The following is a 17,137-nucleotide window of genomic DNA, read 5'->3' as shown; positions in this document are numbered from 1 at the left end:
TTTCTTACCAGATACAAAATAGACTTCCTATTATTCTACTTGTATGCATGCAAAGGAGAAATGCACAAAGAAACTGTGACTCAGGTAAGAATTTTCAGTTAACAAGAAGAAATCTAGTGATCACCCTTCCTACTTCTGCGAAAAACATGAAATTGTTAGTTATTATTGTGATGGTCTGTATACTCCACAGAAGAAAATTCCTATTAACAATAGGTCAAAGCATGCATTCCAGATATGTACATTTCTAATGTTCCAAACTTTCTTCCAGATAATGTGAGAATGGGATGCCCATCCTTATTCACATGTGAATATCGCTTCACAAAAGCTATAGAACATTTCAGAACCACAACAAAAACAACCGCTCTAGCATATCCAGTAATTTCCATAGGTTAGTAAAGAATTTCGATAGTCTCAAGCATTTGCTGAGCTGAATTACTGCAGCCTGACTCAGCACCACGAACAAAATGCTCTCTGGCACACACAGGAAGGCGGCAAAGTCAGCTCTGGGAGGTGGGTGGAATCCAGTAATACTCAAATTGTTTCAGCTGATCAGAAATGAGTTCAGTAGGAAGTCCAGCCCCCTGAGGAGACAAAGACTCAGGCTGCAGCACAAGAATTCAAAGAGGATGGTAAAAACTAAGAGGGCCAGAATCTCATGCCTTCAGTGGAAGAGGAGGTCTACAGGGGCAGAGCACTTTCCAGTTTCTTCCACTCCCCCACTTCTCCATCCCCAGAAAACAATGACTATTAATGGCTAACGTTGCCCTGTCCTTGGGAGAAATGAAGTTGATTCACACTTGCACCTATTTTTTCCTTTAAAAAGCAAAACTCCACAAAAGCTATTCCAGAAGATGCATCAACCTTACAAAGTGTGCGCTTTTACAATCAAGCCTTAAAGAAATACCTGAATCAAAATTGCAATATTTGGGTGTTTTAAAAGTGCATGATATTGAATTAATGGGATTTTACCCTACTGTAGAGAAATGGCATAAAGTTTCCTTGTAGATCAGTTAAGGATCTTTAACCCTAGTTTACCTGCTATCTGCTCCATGATTCTTCATGAAGATAATTCTTTTTGCATACTTTTATTTAACTCTCAATTAAGCAAAATTTGTATTCTCTTTTCTACATTCCATTGTGTACCTATTCTATCATTACGTATACGTAGCAGCAACATAACTTATTGTTGTGAAAGTACAATCTACTTCCAAAATATAATTTAAATCAGGTGAGCCTTCATGCAGACCAGATAATGAATCATATTACAGAATCAGCTGAGCACACAAAATCCACTAAGTGGAAAAACCTATAAAGAAGTGAATGCACAAGGAGGAGGATTTGTAAATTCAACCATTTTATAGTGGGGTAAATACGATTTTTTAAGTATGATACAGCCATTAAAAAAGAAAAAAATAAATAAAAAGACAGTGTAAACCACAGTCAAAATTCTAAATATCAAAGTGTCATTTTTTTCCCCCTCAAGCGTAAATATTCTCCTGTAGCTTCTGGCCAGATCAGTGGAAAGAGAGAGTTCTAGAAGACAACATGACAATTCTTTTAAAACAAAAACACAAAATCTTCAATTCCTTCCCCCGAAAACAATTGAAGAAGACATGGAAATAAAAGCAGTGTAATGGGTTTGGGATATTTTTTCTTTAGATTAGAAGGTATCACAACAGAAGTGTGTTACACTTTGGAGGCACATACACAAACAGTAGTATCCAGGCCCTTAAAGCTGTTTGTCCCCTATGCATCAATGCCCTGCCAGTTGGCAAGCTTGAGCCAGGAAGCTGTCAATTGCAATCAAGTTTAGGCGATGCAGTCCTATTAAAGAAGTCTTGCTGGTTAAGGGGCGTCCACTGTTTCCAAAGCATGGGAAGAAAAAAAAAGGGGGGGGGGAGAGAGAAAAAAAGAGCTCTGCTTTCCTTAGATTTGAGCTGGCAACTTTCACTGACTAGAGTTTTCAAGGAGCTATGAATGAGCTTAACAAAGGAGTTCTGTGGCTAGTTTCTGGCTGAAATCCATGTCAACAGTTTTTAAGGTCACAGGTCACACTAACTAACATTTATTCCCAGCAGACCCTGCTCTAAACACAAGCTGTAAGTAGTACAAATTTGGAATTTTTCTGTAATCCCTTGAGATATTCCTGATCCTTCCACATGTTTCTGCTCAATTAAAAACAATTCTCACTTTGCACCACAAGAGAGGCCCCTGCTCAGAAATCTTATTCTATCCTAAGAATAAATGGACAAAGACTGCAATCAAAGGAAAGGGAAGGGGGGAGGAGAGGAACTCACAACAAATCACACCAAAAACCTCAAATAACTCCATACAGAATCACATTCAGTTAGTTACATTTTCTGCCATCTGTCACAAACTATTATAGATTCATTTCTTTTTATCTTAGAAAAAGAGTGGTGCAGAGCTTAGCTATTTTGGCCGAAAGGGATTTCCACACAAACGTTTCTGCATTTCACTTCAGAAGAATGATTTTCATTTTGGGTACAAAAGCTGAATACCCACTGAAAACTTCAAATTAAGTAAAATTTAAATCAGAGTTCCACATGGTTATCGCCCAGTAAGTTGGTGAACCAAAGCAAATCTATGCAAAGTTTTCTTATTTTTCACTTTAACAAAACTTGAAGCTAGACAAAAGTCATTAACTGACATTATTATGGTCTGGCACCATTTACCTATCACCTCCCAAAGCTGTTTTTATATTATCTGGAAAAAATAAGTATTTCAAATTAAGTACAGGATTGACCAAAATCATGCCTGTGGAGAAATTACCATTAACAAGGCAACGTATTCATCTGCATAGATGGACAAGTACACTGACTTCCCATTGCCCCAGCTTTTCTGGGTTTGACTTCTTCAGAAATGGAAAACTCCGATGGACATCCTGCCCAGCTTTAAAATTTAAGAACTAATAAACCTTAAAGTTTTAAAAGCTTAGTGACATCCTGGAAAATATATTTAAACACAACCAGTGAAGAATTGTGCATAAAACAATTTAGAGATTTTGATACTGTACCATACCAATAGTCCAGACTGGATGAACAATTTAGTCTTTTACACAACCTGGTACACGTCTTCAAAAATATTAAAACCAGTTTTATTATGATTGTTATTTTGTACTGTAGAAGTGTTGGTGGTGGGGTGGGTGTTGTTTTTTAAACACTTTTTCATTTCAGAGTATTTTAAATTCAGTTTTGCATGTTATTGGCCTTAGAAAATAAACTGAAAAATAAGGGAGCGTACAGCAGAGTAAGCAACAGCAAGGACCTCACTTCAAAATTATTCTGCTGAATGGTTTAGAATAAAATTACTATATTCAGCCTTAAACCTACTTACTACAAAAGTTCAGTTAATACAATATGAAAATATTATTTCTTAGCTAAACTATTTTTTTTTAAACCTCAAATACACATTTCCAATAAGAGAAGTACATGTTTAATATGAAGCTCAGCTTGGTGAACATACGTGTGTTTTTTATCTATGTGAAAAAAATGGAGCTATCCAAGTCATCATTCCATTACTACATAAACTGAAATGATTACACTGACATGTTTAAACTACTTCATACACTTAAATAGCTAGCACACACTCAACATTGCCATTATGAAATGTACTAAGGCAAAGTAATCTCAGCTATGAGGTTTTTAGCTGTCCCCTCTACGAGCAGACCATAAACAAAAGTTTCTCAACGTAGCCTTCAAGAAACCAGACTGTAAAATAAAGCGCTCCACTACTTTTGGTACACTTACTGATGCTAATACAAATTGTTTTCTATATTACTTTCCCATCAGAAGAATTTTAAATCCATCAATGTTTGTGCTGTTAGAGTTCTAGATCACAGGGGTTAGCTGAAGAGACGAAGTGGCCGAGCCACTGAACACCAGCATCCCTGACATAACTAACAGGCCAGCTTCAGCAGGATTTTAGTACACCTAGGGTTGATAGACATTTGAAAAGATGAATAAGCTAGTAAGAGAAGATTAACATTAAAGCAATGAGTAAATTAAAACTAAGAGCCTCAACATGCAAATTTTTAAGAATCAAAAAGTATTTGTATACTTCAAGAATATAAGAAAGCAGAAAGAAAATTAGGCTATTTTATTTCTTATCCCTGAGATCATACCGGTAGATTAGTATGTTTGTCATCTTTCAGTACACTGCAATTAGTAGGAAATAGCAATAAGGAACAAATTCTGTACATCTCTGAGACCATCAAGACTCTTTCACCCTAATGAAAGAACATTGCATCTACATACACATAAAACTTAGAAGAGATGAGAAGCAAGAGCAAACAAATTCCAGACCAAAAGCATAGGATATGCCTGATTAAGGGGTTGAAGAAGATATCTCAGAACATGATGTGAAACAACAGCTTGGTAACATCTTCACGCTTGCTATTATTTATTTTTTTAATAGAATACTACATCTCTTCAATAAACTCAGAACTATGGATATTGTTCATCCTCAAAAGCCTATTCCGAATCTGATGTGAAAGTTAGCGTAAAACAAACCTCCAAAAACAAAAAAAAAGTTTCAGCATCTTAATGCATATCCAACAAGTTTTATTTGAGCCAAAATCCTGGAGCCCTTAAAGGACATCTTAGAAAGAAAAAAATCTTTGGGTACTGAAATTTTCTTATGATATTAAAATCACCAAATTATAACTCCAAATTTGACAAACTTGGACACTAGCTCTCAACTTTCTATGCATTCATCATTTAGAAAGGAAAAGATCTTAAAATACGTCTTAAGTTTTGCAAGGTATCGCATTGAAAAGGTAGTACAGAACACCAAGTTAACCAGATTTTGAAGTGTGGCAGATGATCTTGTGGCTTTGCTTTTTTAAGGCACTTCCCTGTTTAGAACCTCAAAAAACAAAACCCTACCACACCAAAACATCTGTGACAATTGTTCTGTGCTTTTGTCCGCCCTCTGCTGTCTGAAATGCAGAAAGTAAGATCCTATACTACAGAGAGCTCTATATAAGAGAGCTCTACAACTCGGTGTTACATGCATTATTTGATCACTGCAGTTTTGTGATTAGCTAGAAATCAAGTGAGGAAAAAAGGAAAGGGAATACAAGAGACAGAGTCGTTGGTTCTGCAATAAAAGAAAATCCTAGAACACTTAGACAATGCAGTTTTTAATTTACCAATCAAAGATTTCCATAAATTTGTGTGGTATCCACAGCAGGAACAAAACTAATTACGGAAGTATATAAATAGTATGAAAAATTAAGTTGCCATTTCTTGTAACAATTATGAAAGCTAACTTGAAAGCAGATTTCTAAACAGTACTGGTTAAAATAGCCACAAGACTTATTCTGTAAAGCAGAATTCGGCTAGCCACACAAGGTACATCCACGTGGATAACTGTACTGCTATTGAGCTCCTTTGCATCCCCATGAAAAAGTCTCTGGATCACTTTAAATCTCAAGGCGCAGACCTTGACTTCTGGCATTCTGAGGATCATCTCAGCTTTCCAACTGCTTCCAGAACTCTGCTGAAATTTTTAAAGCACAGGCTGAGTGAAAAGAATTTCCTTTTCCTGTTCCTATTCAATGACGAACCAAAACTTGCAGTGATTTTCCACCTCCAAACCCTCTCACCATGACCAGACCCATAAAACATTTGGCTGATAAACATATATTATCTCTGATGACAACCAGTATCGCTTACTTCTTATATTGTTGCTGAGCATAACAAGGAATACTTGAAGCTTGCTGCCGTCCGTTTTCCACCGAGTATCCAGTGGAGACGTAGCATGTACAAATATCAGAGAATGCTGCCAGCAATCTCCAGTAAGTACATTGAGGCAATTTAATACTTTTAGCTCAGAAGGTTTTGTGGGACAAAATTTAAGCAATCTAGCCAGCAAGTTCTTAAAATTAACTTATTTGAAGCAGGCAGGGAAGCTGAAAGTAGAGGAAGCAAAAGAAAGAGGAAACAGAGATGAAGCTAAGAGACCCAATTCATCCACTGCTCTAACTACACTGTGTGGGGTGTTTTTTGTTTTTTTTTTTTTTGCCATTTTGGTTATGAATTGAAGCAGAAGGCATTTAACTACAACATAACTCCTCCATTTCTTCTTGGCATTCACTTAACATAAGGGAGCTGACAGCAAAGTACTCTTATCCAGGAGAGATCAAGAAGGGACTCATACTGATCATTCAGATTTATTTTTTAAATGGTGTCTCCCCTTTGATTTGTCATTAATCAGCAAAAGTTACTTTATGTAACCAGACACTTCACACCTGACAGTGAATCAGCTCCCCAAATACACTGAAGCAGCTACGGAAATACCTTCCAATCTTCAGGATGTGGTCCGTACTGCTGGATTGCCACCGCTACTAGTAGTTGAAATCTCTGCTAGGGAAAAGACAGACTGACGATACTGATACAACTCCTGTCATCCTGCCTCCCACACAATTAATTAGTAATTCTGGTAGGTTTAACACTAATTTCTCCAAATATTAGACTTCTTCAATGACCGTCTGGTTAGCAGGTCCCTGTCCCTGCTGTCAGTGCAGTGCTGACAACGAACAGTTGATATCTTTGCCTATCTACTGCAAACACAAATGGCACTGACATACTCACCATAAACTACGTACATCAATCCAAAATCAATTCCATGGCATTGCTGTATGTAACTCAATCAAGGGAGAAGTGTCCTCATACTTGATAGCTTGTTATATTTTGCAACATTATCCCCGAAACTCTCCAGAGGGATAATTTTCAATAAAACATATGCAGAAGGTGCCACTCCGCCATTTGCAACGCACAGTACTTGCAGGCCAAAGACAAGTTGTTCTTGTTCATACACTGGATTCCCTCCCATGAAGAGCACACCAGAGACAACTGAGACAGATGGCTACAGTCGCTAAGAGGAAATTGTCCTCATTTGGGATTGCTTGGAGACACTGTCCAGTCACCTAGTTTATAAGTTAGATCTCAACTACCTTTACCTAGGTCACTGGTCCAAAACTTCCAATTTCTTATGAACTTGAAAAACAGAAGGCAGACCACTGTTAAATTTGTTTAAATAATATAATACATAATAAAATGATAGTAATAGGCAAGACATCATGTAGAAACCTTTATTTCCATAAAAGTTCTTAATGGAACTGATATATTGGTAGATATGAAACCCGATTTTGCTTGCATCGTTTCTTGCAACAAATGTAAATAGAAAATCACAGGCTGTATTTCAACAACTTCCTCCATAGGAGGTCATCAGAAACATTCTGACAGCATCTTTGCCTGTTCTATGTGAAACGCATTGTTTCCAACTTCCACCAGCCATCTGTATATGACAAACTCCAAAAAACCCTCAACAGGACAGGGTAAAGCTCATACACACAAACTTTTAGGATGTGGACAGCATCAGCTCGGAGGACATTCCCCCAGCTACCAACAGATGCTTTGTTAATAAAGTTTGCATATACAAATATCCACAAAATGCCTTAACAAGGTCAGTTGTGACAGCTAAAGATAACAGCTACAGTTATGCAATGTCGTAACAAATTACTGCAGATATTCATATTTTTTTATTTTTTTTTTAACCACATTGTTAATTCAAGAACACTGACTACAAACAAATACAGTTATCTATAGAGGAACTCAAAGTGCAAGATATCTTGCATCACTTCTGCAGAAGAGCAGTGACTTCGAGGACCAGATAGGAAAATAATTTCGAACAGCTGGAAATTATAATTGCAGTGTAACAACACAAAGTCAAACACTGTTTCCCAGAGTCAGCCAAAAGCTAAACCATAGACTTACCTTAAGATACAGAAGCAGCTCTTGGCTCCAGAAGATAAGCGACAGAATCCAAACCTCTGTTTGCTGTCAATGTCTGTAAGGACAAATGTAAAGTTCTGTCCAACTTGGCTAACTGCATAGCTGAAAATAAAGAGAATAAAAAGGAAAAACTTAATGCTGAGCTAACTCCATGTCAAAAGTATCTAATCTAAGTTATTGAACCTATAACATTTCCTCCTTCAACAGAAGAGTTGTTTTGGTGGCTTTGTTTGTTTTGTTTGTTCGTTTTGTTGTTTTGGTTTTGGTTTATTTGTCTGCAAGTGTATTTTGTGATTTTTTTTTTTTGGTTGGTTGGTTGGTTTTGAAAAATTAAACTTACAGTATACACCCTCTAGAAACTTGCAAATGGTTTGGTTTGGGAAGGATGTTATTTTTTAAGCATGGTTGGATAATAAAAAATGCATTTATCTTTAAATGAAAAAGGATATGACTACCAACTTCAAAGCAGGACACACTGTATGAACCAAAGCCATGTTCTCTCATATAACACAAAATAGTTATTACTCTTCATTTGAAAATTTGTTTACTCAAAGAGCAAGAAAACGTTTAATAACATACTTGTTCAACACCTGGATATCAACTTGTTGAAGCCTTGTTGAATCCATCTACCAATTTTGTAAGCGTGCCACATACATACATCATTACAAGGTGTTCATCAACCTGAACCATGCCAGATGGTTCTCCTTTACTCTAGCAGCTAGCAACCAGTTAAAGGAAAGAAATGAATACTGTGCAAAGGAGGAAAAGATAAACTAGAATCAGAAGTACAAACTAGAATCAGAAGTATACTGTGCTAAAGACAACTATGACTGTAAGACGTTTGTAAGACTTTTATATAATTTTTCAAAATTAAGGGTTGTTTGCCTCTCTGTAAGATCCTAATGGCTCTTCAAGAACAGCACAAATGAACTAATAGTGTTGTGGATGTTGGTCCCCACTCACAGCACTGTGGAAAGTATCACTAGAGTAAAATCTGGCTGAATTGGAAATTTCAGTTAAGTGATGCTCAAAACGGTCAGAACAAAATACGATGCTTTACATTTAAAGCACAACACTTTGAATGCTATTTATTAATAAAATGAAATACATTCTTAAGGTATTACCACTGTTTTTCTCAAGTTAATCAAATGCTTGTGTACGGTGATAGTAGATTCCATATAAACCAAGCCCAATTCACCTTCTAGTTTGTAGAGATGTAATTTTACAGTAGATTTGCAATTATAGTATTTAACAAAAATGTTGACATTCAGTGGCAAAGTTTTGACTAATATAGTTATTAGAGGACTCTTCATTCCAATTTTAGATTTGAGACCTCATAAAGATATGAATTTAACACTTATTTCTGGTTGTGTTTCCAGTGAGAACTGAAAAATATGACTAGAACTTACAAGTGCATCTTTACTAGTCAATCTTACCAACAATAAAAAACATTAAATTTGAGGCCACTTAACTATCACAGTTATGAGCCCTACAAGCAAACAAACACCTAAAGAAAACAAAGGAAAACAGACTTTCAGAAAGAAAAGTTAGATCCAGACCAGACAGATGGCTCTGACCAGCTCAGAAAGCAGAAACTTTCACTGGGTTCCAAACAGGGAAGGAAAAAGACACAGTGATGAAGACTGAGAAGTGCTCCATACATTCACAGATGAACAAAAAGACAGACATTTAATAGCATTTCAGCAGTCTGAGAATTAGACAGCATAAGTACTATCATCCTACTAAATTCTAAATGTCAACAGAACAACCATTTCCATAAAGCTCACTGAGCTACTAGGGTACACCCAGAAATCCTTTACTGGTGTTGTGTTTTATCTGTAAAGCTTGGATGTAATGTTACTATGGTGATTTTAGTACGGTGTTTTAGAAGGGGATTATATGCTTAATTTTAACAAGGTTGAGAGCAGACTGCATGCGAGAAAAGCATTCTAGCTGACAATTATGGAATGGGGAAAAAACATGCTTCACTTGCACAGGGAGAGGCTTGTTTATTAAACACTTGCGACCACTTGGTAAGTTCCTCCCAAGCAAGCAAACCTAAAGATTCTTGCATTTATGTGATTTGCAGAAAACAGATATGCTGATGAGCAGGTCTTGCTCAAGTTTCAGTTGTCAGCTCTTCCTAGCATAAGGTAACCTATCCAGTCACTATTCTGTCTAAAGATGTTATTTCTTATGCCAACATTAACCAAAGTATTTTTGCAAAACCCCATTGGAGGAAGGGGGGGGGGATACACTTTGAAATATCTTCTCCTTGTGATATTAAGAGACTAAAATATTTTAAGTAGATAAGTAGGTGCAATTTCATTCACACTTAGCTAAGAAAATTTAGAACTGGACACTGCTTATATTATATTATATTGCTTGAAAAAAAAAAGTACAACAAAAACCTAGGTACGATAAAACTACACACAGTAACCAAAAATGTGTCCAGTAAAAAGGCAGCTACCTTAAACACATATGTAAGAAAAATATATACACATCTACTTCTCCACTCGCTTCCTCTAAGAAAGAAAAAAAGATCAGCAAAAAGTGATTCCAAATTATCAGGACAATCTGTGGCTTCTGAAGGTCATCTGAGTCAACCACATCATCTGCGTGAGTCATTCAAGCTTTCAGCTTCCTCCAGCCCCAGATTACGACGTGGGAGGACAAAGTGTAATACTGGTTTTATGATGGGGACTCCCATCTCCAGAGAAGCTTAGTAAGACTTCACCACAATTCAGAGGCGCTAGCACAGAGCATTTCAAGATTACTTAGAAACACCTGCTAGCCTAGGAGGGGGAAAGTTAAAAAAAGAGAACAATGATTCATACAAGAAGCAATATTATAAATGGATGTTGATTTATAAAGAAAATCAATTTCTACTGTAAATATCATAAATTTCACTGAAACAAGACTTTTTTTATTTTTTTAAACAATCTACTCATAATTAGGGTCAATTTTATCAAACACATCCAGTGTGTTAGCTGACCTAAGACAACTGATGCCAACCACTGGAATGCTGCTGCTCCAGGACACAAGCAGAGTGCAACCTTTCAAAATTTGAAGGCCTTTTCTCACCACGAAGTCACCACAAATAACTTAAAACCAAAACTAAAAACAAAACAAACAAACAAAAACTTTAAAAGTTCTGGTATTTTCTATTGTAAATTTTAAATACTCTCCAACAGTTTGTCATATCCACTGGAACTTACTCTACAATTTTTCCAAAACGTAGAAGCTGCATTAAGAAGTCCCCAGAAAAGCACCAGAATTCCAACAAGATCCAGAGGCCTTTAAATGTAAAGCATTTAATTATTCTGCCTAACCTTTGGCAATTAAGAAATACAACACAGATGTACACAAAATTCTGATGTTAATATGCATATTTGACAATTACTATCCAAGCATTTTCATGTCTAAATATTACATAGAAGTAAAACAAAACACACTTTTATTGCTGCCACTGAACAGCACAAAGTTAAAACTTTTTTTTTTGATGGTGCCAATAAAAACCCCAGGAAAAAGGGATTCTGAGACTATAATTTGCACTTAGGTGCTTTAAATCACAGTCAAGCAGACAGAACATTAAGAACAGTATGGTTTTTATTTTCTACAGTGGTTTTATTGACAAGCTTATTTTCTTGTAAAGTTTGAAAATCTAACACTACCTGTCGACATAGAAGGGGAAACAAAACTTGGTCAAAGTCTGTAGAACTTCCTGTGGAGAGAAAGAGAGATAATTTATACATCTAATGGGACCAATAAATCTAATATTAACCACATCACACAATTTCACAACTTTGCCCTGAAGAAAGAAGAGACAGATGAAGAAATATGGGCTTTATCAATTACATAGAAGGAGTACCAGGCAGTCAATCATGTGAAATAATAAACATGATCAAACTTCATTAAAAATGAAAAATTAATCAAGATTCACACATGGGCAGGCAGCAGGAGCCATCCAGCAATTCTCCAAAGGGTAGGAGGAGGTTGGGTTGTTGAGTGTTAACACCTCTCTGGGGACACTCTCTACCCTGACCATATGGATCATAGTGAATAACACCAAACCACATGGGCTTGGCCTGGCAGGACCACTTCTGCTGGCACAGCTTTTGCCTGTTACCTAGGAACAGAGGTCTGGGGGATTAGAGAATACTTCCTAACATCAGCAAGATAAATAACAAAAGATAAAGCCAATAGGTCTCATAGCAGGAATGTTTAACATTGCTTACTGCTATTAGAAAGAAAATCTGAGCGTTAAAAGACCAATTAAAATAATGCGTATTAAAATAAATACAAATTGTTTAACGTACAAACCATTTTCTAAAAGTTGCAAAGCAGCACCACACACAGAGAAACTTTTAAATATAACCTCTGTATGATCTCAAATAAAGAGCATAGATGTGAAAACCAAACACATGATCAATGTTTTTATTAATAAATCATTTTCAACTTTAAATAAAGACAGGCATTAAAAAGGCAAAAATACGCAAGTATCAAAATAGTTGAGTGCAGAGACAGAAGTAATCTGCTTACCTTGTATCATTCTACAATATTCAAATTTTGAATTCTGCAATGCAAAATCCACCATAAAGGTCAACCCCGTTTGCAGACCTTTACTACCAGCCTATTATTGTCCATTCACCTTCACAATGAAATATCTCAGGGCCCAAAACAAAATGTATTTCTGCTCTCAACTGAAAGAAAATCACCCTGACTAAATGACAAACCTGATAAATTCAATGCTTTTCTGACCAATAGTAATAAATTATCACCAATAACTAAATTGATGCTCCTCGCTTCATTTATTTCCAAAACCAATGCCATCATTCAACAAATAAACTACATCAATCTAATAACCTATTCAATGAAGCAGAAAACATATTGACTCCCTTGCAAGAGCATGTTCCTCCTACATAATTCAAGCAAGCACATCCCATCCTTAGCAATGGTTTCAGGCTCAACTGCTCCTAGACTCTTCTTTGGAGGTTTTTTGACAACTAAAATGTGGCAAGTTCTTAAGATTTCAGGCAGAAACAGATAAGGAAACTTTGACTTCTTGACAGTTTATTGATAGATTATTTAACAACCTTCTGTTTTTAAAGTACAAGAAAGAATCTATTGAAGAATGGCATGTAAAGAATGAGCTATACTCCTTTCAAATTCAGCAGGAAACTTGCAAAACAACTATACAGGTTCCAGAGTAAACTCTGCAGAAATATGCATTTTGATACAAAACAAAGCCTTGATAGTAAAAACCTCATTAATGTGATTGGGTTCACCCTTGTGCAGCCTCACTGACTTCCACAAGGATCAACAGCCTCCTGCACAGTGTCAATTGCTTCTGTACAAAAACTACACCTTGACAAATTTCAATTATTCCATGCTTGTCCTCTACCCATTACTGAAATCTCAAAACATAAAATAGAAAAAAAAATCAGAATTTTAAAACAATTGAAATTATAACTGCAGGAAAGTAGGAAGTGCCTATATTTTTATTTGCCTTATCAATCCACGTTCTCCTCAAAGTACCAGCACTTTTCTATTTGTTTAAAAGCAAAGTAGCCACTACCTGCAGTTCTGAAAAAAAGCAGTGTTAAAAAGATAAGTCATCAGTCACCTCAAAGTAGCACAACATATCCTCTTCATTATTTTGATGAGGATTTGAATAATTACTGTAACTACGCGTAAAAACACTTAAGATAAAACACGTTACCATTTCATCAGCATCATGTTATTGTAGGATAATGAAATATATTACTCAGAACTTATTCTGCAATTGTTTCTTAATATTTGTGGCTTCCTAAACACAGAAAATGAAATTCTCATTTCAATAGGGAATATATTGAATTTATACCACTATACAATGCCTTGCCTTTCAACAAAAGGCTTTGCAGTGATATTATTATGTAGCTTTTATGTTATTGGGCATATTTTGCCTCTTGTTATATACCAATATCTATCTGTCTTGTTTTACAGCTGAAAAATTGAGACTAGTGCAGGTTAATCAGACTTCTTTCTAAATTTTAACTATTAAAATATATCACATACAGAATTAAGTTTTAATTAGCAAAACTGCTGATCTTTTGCATGTAAGAAATACAATTACTGGATACCTATTCAATTGTTGCTCAAGTTGCAAGCTTGTTACTATAAAAATGTCCTTTTTTTCATTTAAGTACAGCTCAGTTTGAAAGATTAGCACTGCCTACATAACATACAACTTCCTACAAGTTGTCTTTAGATGGGCGGCTACTTATGTCCTAGAAAAATCTCTCTAAGACCCCGAACAACAACAACAAATTAACAAAATAAAAGCTAGAACCCCTCCACGCAGCATCTTATAATCCCTTTTGTTTTTACCTGACATGAAAGATAGCAGTAGTATCAATAGAGTGTTTTCTTCTTTTATTCCCCTAGGCCTATATTCTTTAAGAAAAACCTACAAAAAATGTCACTAAAACAACCCCCCTAAAAAGAAAACCAAAAACCAAGCAGAGAACAACAACAAAAAAACAGCCAGGGCTCGCAGCTGATAAGCGTAAATTGCCCAGGAGCTGAAACCCTTCTCTCCAGGGTATCCCTTGCCAGTTTTCTGGATCAATCCCCAAGTTTATATTTTCACAAATCTTTTTACATGCAGTTTGATTTTTAACATTTTAATGAGCAAAAAGTGCATCTATAGCAGCCAGTCACCACAGTTAAAGTGCAGGGCATGAACCGTGTCCCCGGAGGGACGGAGCCCAGCCGTGTCACTGGCGGCTGGAGGACATCCACCACCTGGTTCCGGGTCCCAGGGTTCCGACGCTTTTCATAATCAAAACACTGCTGACATTATAAACCCCACCTGGGTTTTCTAAAATCCTTCCCAATCAATAAAGCCAGCACATAACTTATTGGAGACAACACAGAGCTCATTGATTAAGTTTGGTTTCAGTAGCAAAGTTTTCAAAATAAATGAGCCAGGAAGAGAGCGCTCAGCCCTTTGTGTCACACAGCAATTTATGAAGGTGAGGCAGTCTCTGAAACGATTTCTTCTCCCCTCCCTCTCCCCACTGATATACTTTAAAAGCGTATGGAAAGCACGGTTGTTAAATACACTCCTGGCTTATGCCCTGAATTATCTCTGTATTGAGGAAATAGTAAAGAAAGCTCAACGTTGCTGAAAAAACATTTTGTATATTTGCTTGTGAATTTAATATGCAAGCTGTATTTTAAATCCGACTTTTAAACCTTTTGTTGTTTCCACCTTCAAGTCTAAGGAAGAACTTCGGAGCCTCTTAAATATCCAGGGCTGCTTTACCACTGCCGTCCCAACGAGCAGCAGCACCAACCACCACGAGCAGCAGCGACAGCCAAGTGCAACTGCTAAAACCAAACGCAAAGCGATGGTCCAATGCAAGGACAGCAGGCTGGCAACACCTCTGCCCTTAGAAAGATGCCTGACACAACAGAGAGAGTCAAAGCAAACAAGAAGTCTGGGTAGAGGTTGCAATGAAACAAAATTAAACACAAGCAGAGATCCCTGAGAAAATGTTAATGATTAAGGCAAGACACTCAAATATTGATGCGAGTCAGAGCGGGGAAACAACACACCACAAGAAACACCACATTGGGGATCTGCATTTGGAAAACCTATTGGGGAACCTGAGGAAAAACATGGCAAAGTTGAAAAGGCTATCCAGAACCCAGATAAGACCTTTAGCTGAGGCAATGTCACAGAAAAAAAGCCTTCCAGAAGCACGTGCATTTTCACAGGGCAATTCAAACCCTGCCAGACAATGGAGCATTGCAAATATGATGGGATTTTGCATGGAGAGAAGACATGACTCAGTGACGAAAAAGCTGCCATAAGCCAAACACTAAACAGAGAGGGGAGGAAATACAAATCGTCTTCATCTTATGCAGCCAGAAATACCATCCGTGTCCATGAAACCAACAAGAAAGGCATCCTCTGTGCACGGATGCCACCAAGAGGGACCACAACACATCTGACCGCTGCGGGACGGAGACAACCCCGAGGGCTGGCGGGAGCAGGGTCCCTGGTGGGTTTTGTGACACCTATTTCAACTGGTAATTAGAGAACAAAGCAACTGAGTTTTAGAAACTCAAAGCTGCCATGAAGTGAAAGTAGGTACTAACAGAGAAACTGACCTTTAAACGTTTTGTGTATTCATTATTTCTGCTCGGAAACAGCTCCAAATCCGAACACAGCCCAAGTGTTAGTACAGCCCAGAAGTGCTGGGATGTTAACTGAAGCAAAATATTACCCATCTCTTTTGAAATTTGGGCTGGACTTTAATCTACCTTATCACCACAAATTTGTCAACTGCTTTTATATTTATTTGCATAACTTTAAGCTAACGATTATTTAAATCATCCACTGCAATAGAACAGGATTAAGAATTGGGAAGAGTTGCCAGTGCACCCAAATAACCAGCATAAACCTAGCAACAATGCTATTTAAATCCCAAGAACAGTGAAAAAGAAAGTACAGAACAATCTAGAACCCCATAAATCCTGTTAGCTATGACTTAGTCAGAAATTCACATACATTTTCCTAGGAAAGGGAACATCTTTACACACTTCAACAATAAGCACCTTAATAACAAGTTCTGCTATTACTTTAAACAACATTTTACAAAGCAACTACCTACAATGAACAGGAAAAGGTAGTCATGTATCATAATTTTATTTAAAGAATATAAGTGTGAGAAAGCAATGCTGGCCACTAACGAAGACAGCTATGAGTAACAATCAGGGATCCGTAAATCTTGTGTTTTAAGATTTAAAGCTCAATTTCCATTTATTAGTAGTATTGGCTTATATTATCTTACATTAGATTCTCCTGAAGTTATCATTACAGATTCTCATCAATTAACAAATGCCATCTAATTATGTACTTAAAATTCAGAAGCATTCCAATTCAAACAGCTTATAAAAATTAATTTTCAAATCAAAAGAAGGTATACTGCATGGAGAGGCTGGTGTCACACAGCCACAACAAAAAGCCGAGATTTTTGCATGATTACAAAGTACAGGAAGCAAAGAACAATAAACTTAAAAGCATGACTTCTCTAGATTTTAAATATTTTTTTTCTTTTAAGCAGAACTGATATAACAGACATTCTTTATAAATAAATAAATAAAATCTTGTCTGTGAAACATTTGTATCAAATTTCATCTGGAATCCATTTTAACATGGAAGTATTTTATTATATCTCGTAGCAGTATTGAACAGTATTAGATTTTACGATAGTCAAAATATTTTAAGAATAAATTTCAATCAGTTCTCTAAAAAGCCCTTCTACACC

General features: G+C 36.5%; 1 protein-coding gene across 6 annotated transcripts in view; it reads right to left on the bottom strand.

Moving 5' to 3' along the window:
* The window catches only part of DENND1A (DENN domain containing 1A), a 201,384-nt gene that overhangs the window by 137,317 nt on the left and 46,930 nt on the right, over nt 1-17,137 (bottom strand). For 5 of the 6 annotated variants that reach the window (XM_035555442.2, XM_035555440.2, XM_035555441.2 and 2 more), the window contains exons 4-5: nt 11,492-11,541; nt 7,800-7,919 (exon numbers count right to left, since the gene is read on the bottom strand). In XM_035555442.2, coding sequence (XP_035411335.1) covers nt 7,800-7,919; nt 11,492-11,541 — 170 coding nt within the window. The remainder of the gene's footprint in view (nt 1-7,799; nt 7,920-11,491; nt 11,542-17,137) is intronic. The other variant, XM_035555443.2, reaches the window with a different exon arrangement.

Source organism: Cygnus atratus, chromosome 19, assembly GCF_013377495.2.
Source record: "Cygnus atratus isolate AKBS03 ecotype Queensland, Australia chromosome 19, CAtr_DNAZoo_HiC_assembly, whole genome shotgun sequence".
Lineage (NCBI taxonomy): Eukaryota > Metazoa > Chordata > Aves > Anseriformes > Anatidae > Cygnus > Cygnus atratus.
Note: the sequence above shows the minus strand (reverse complement) of the source record. Positions and strands in the feature narration are given on the sequence as shown.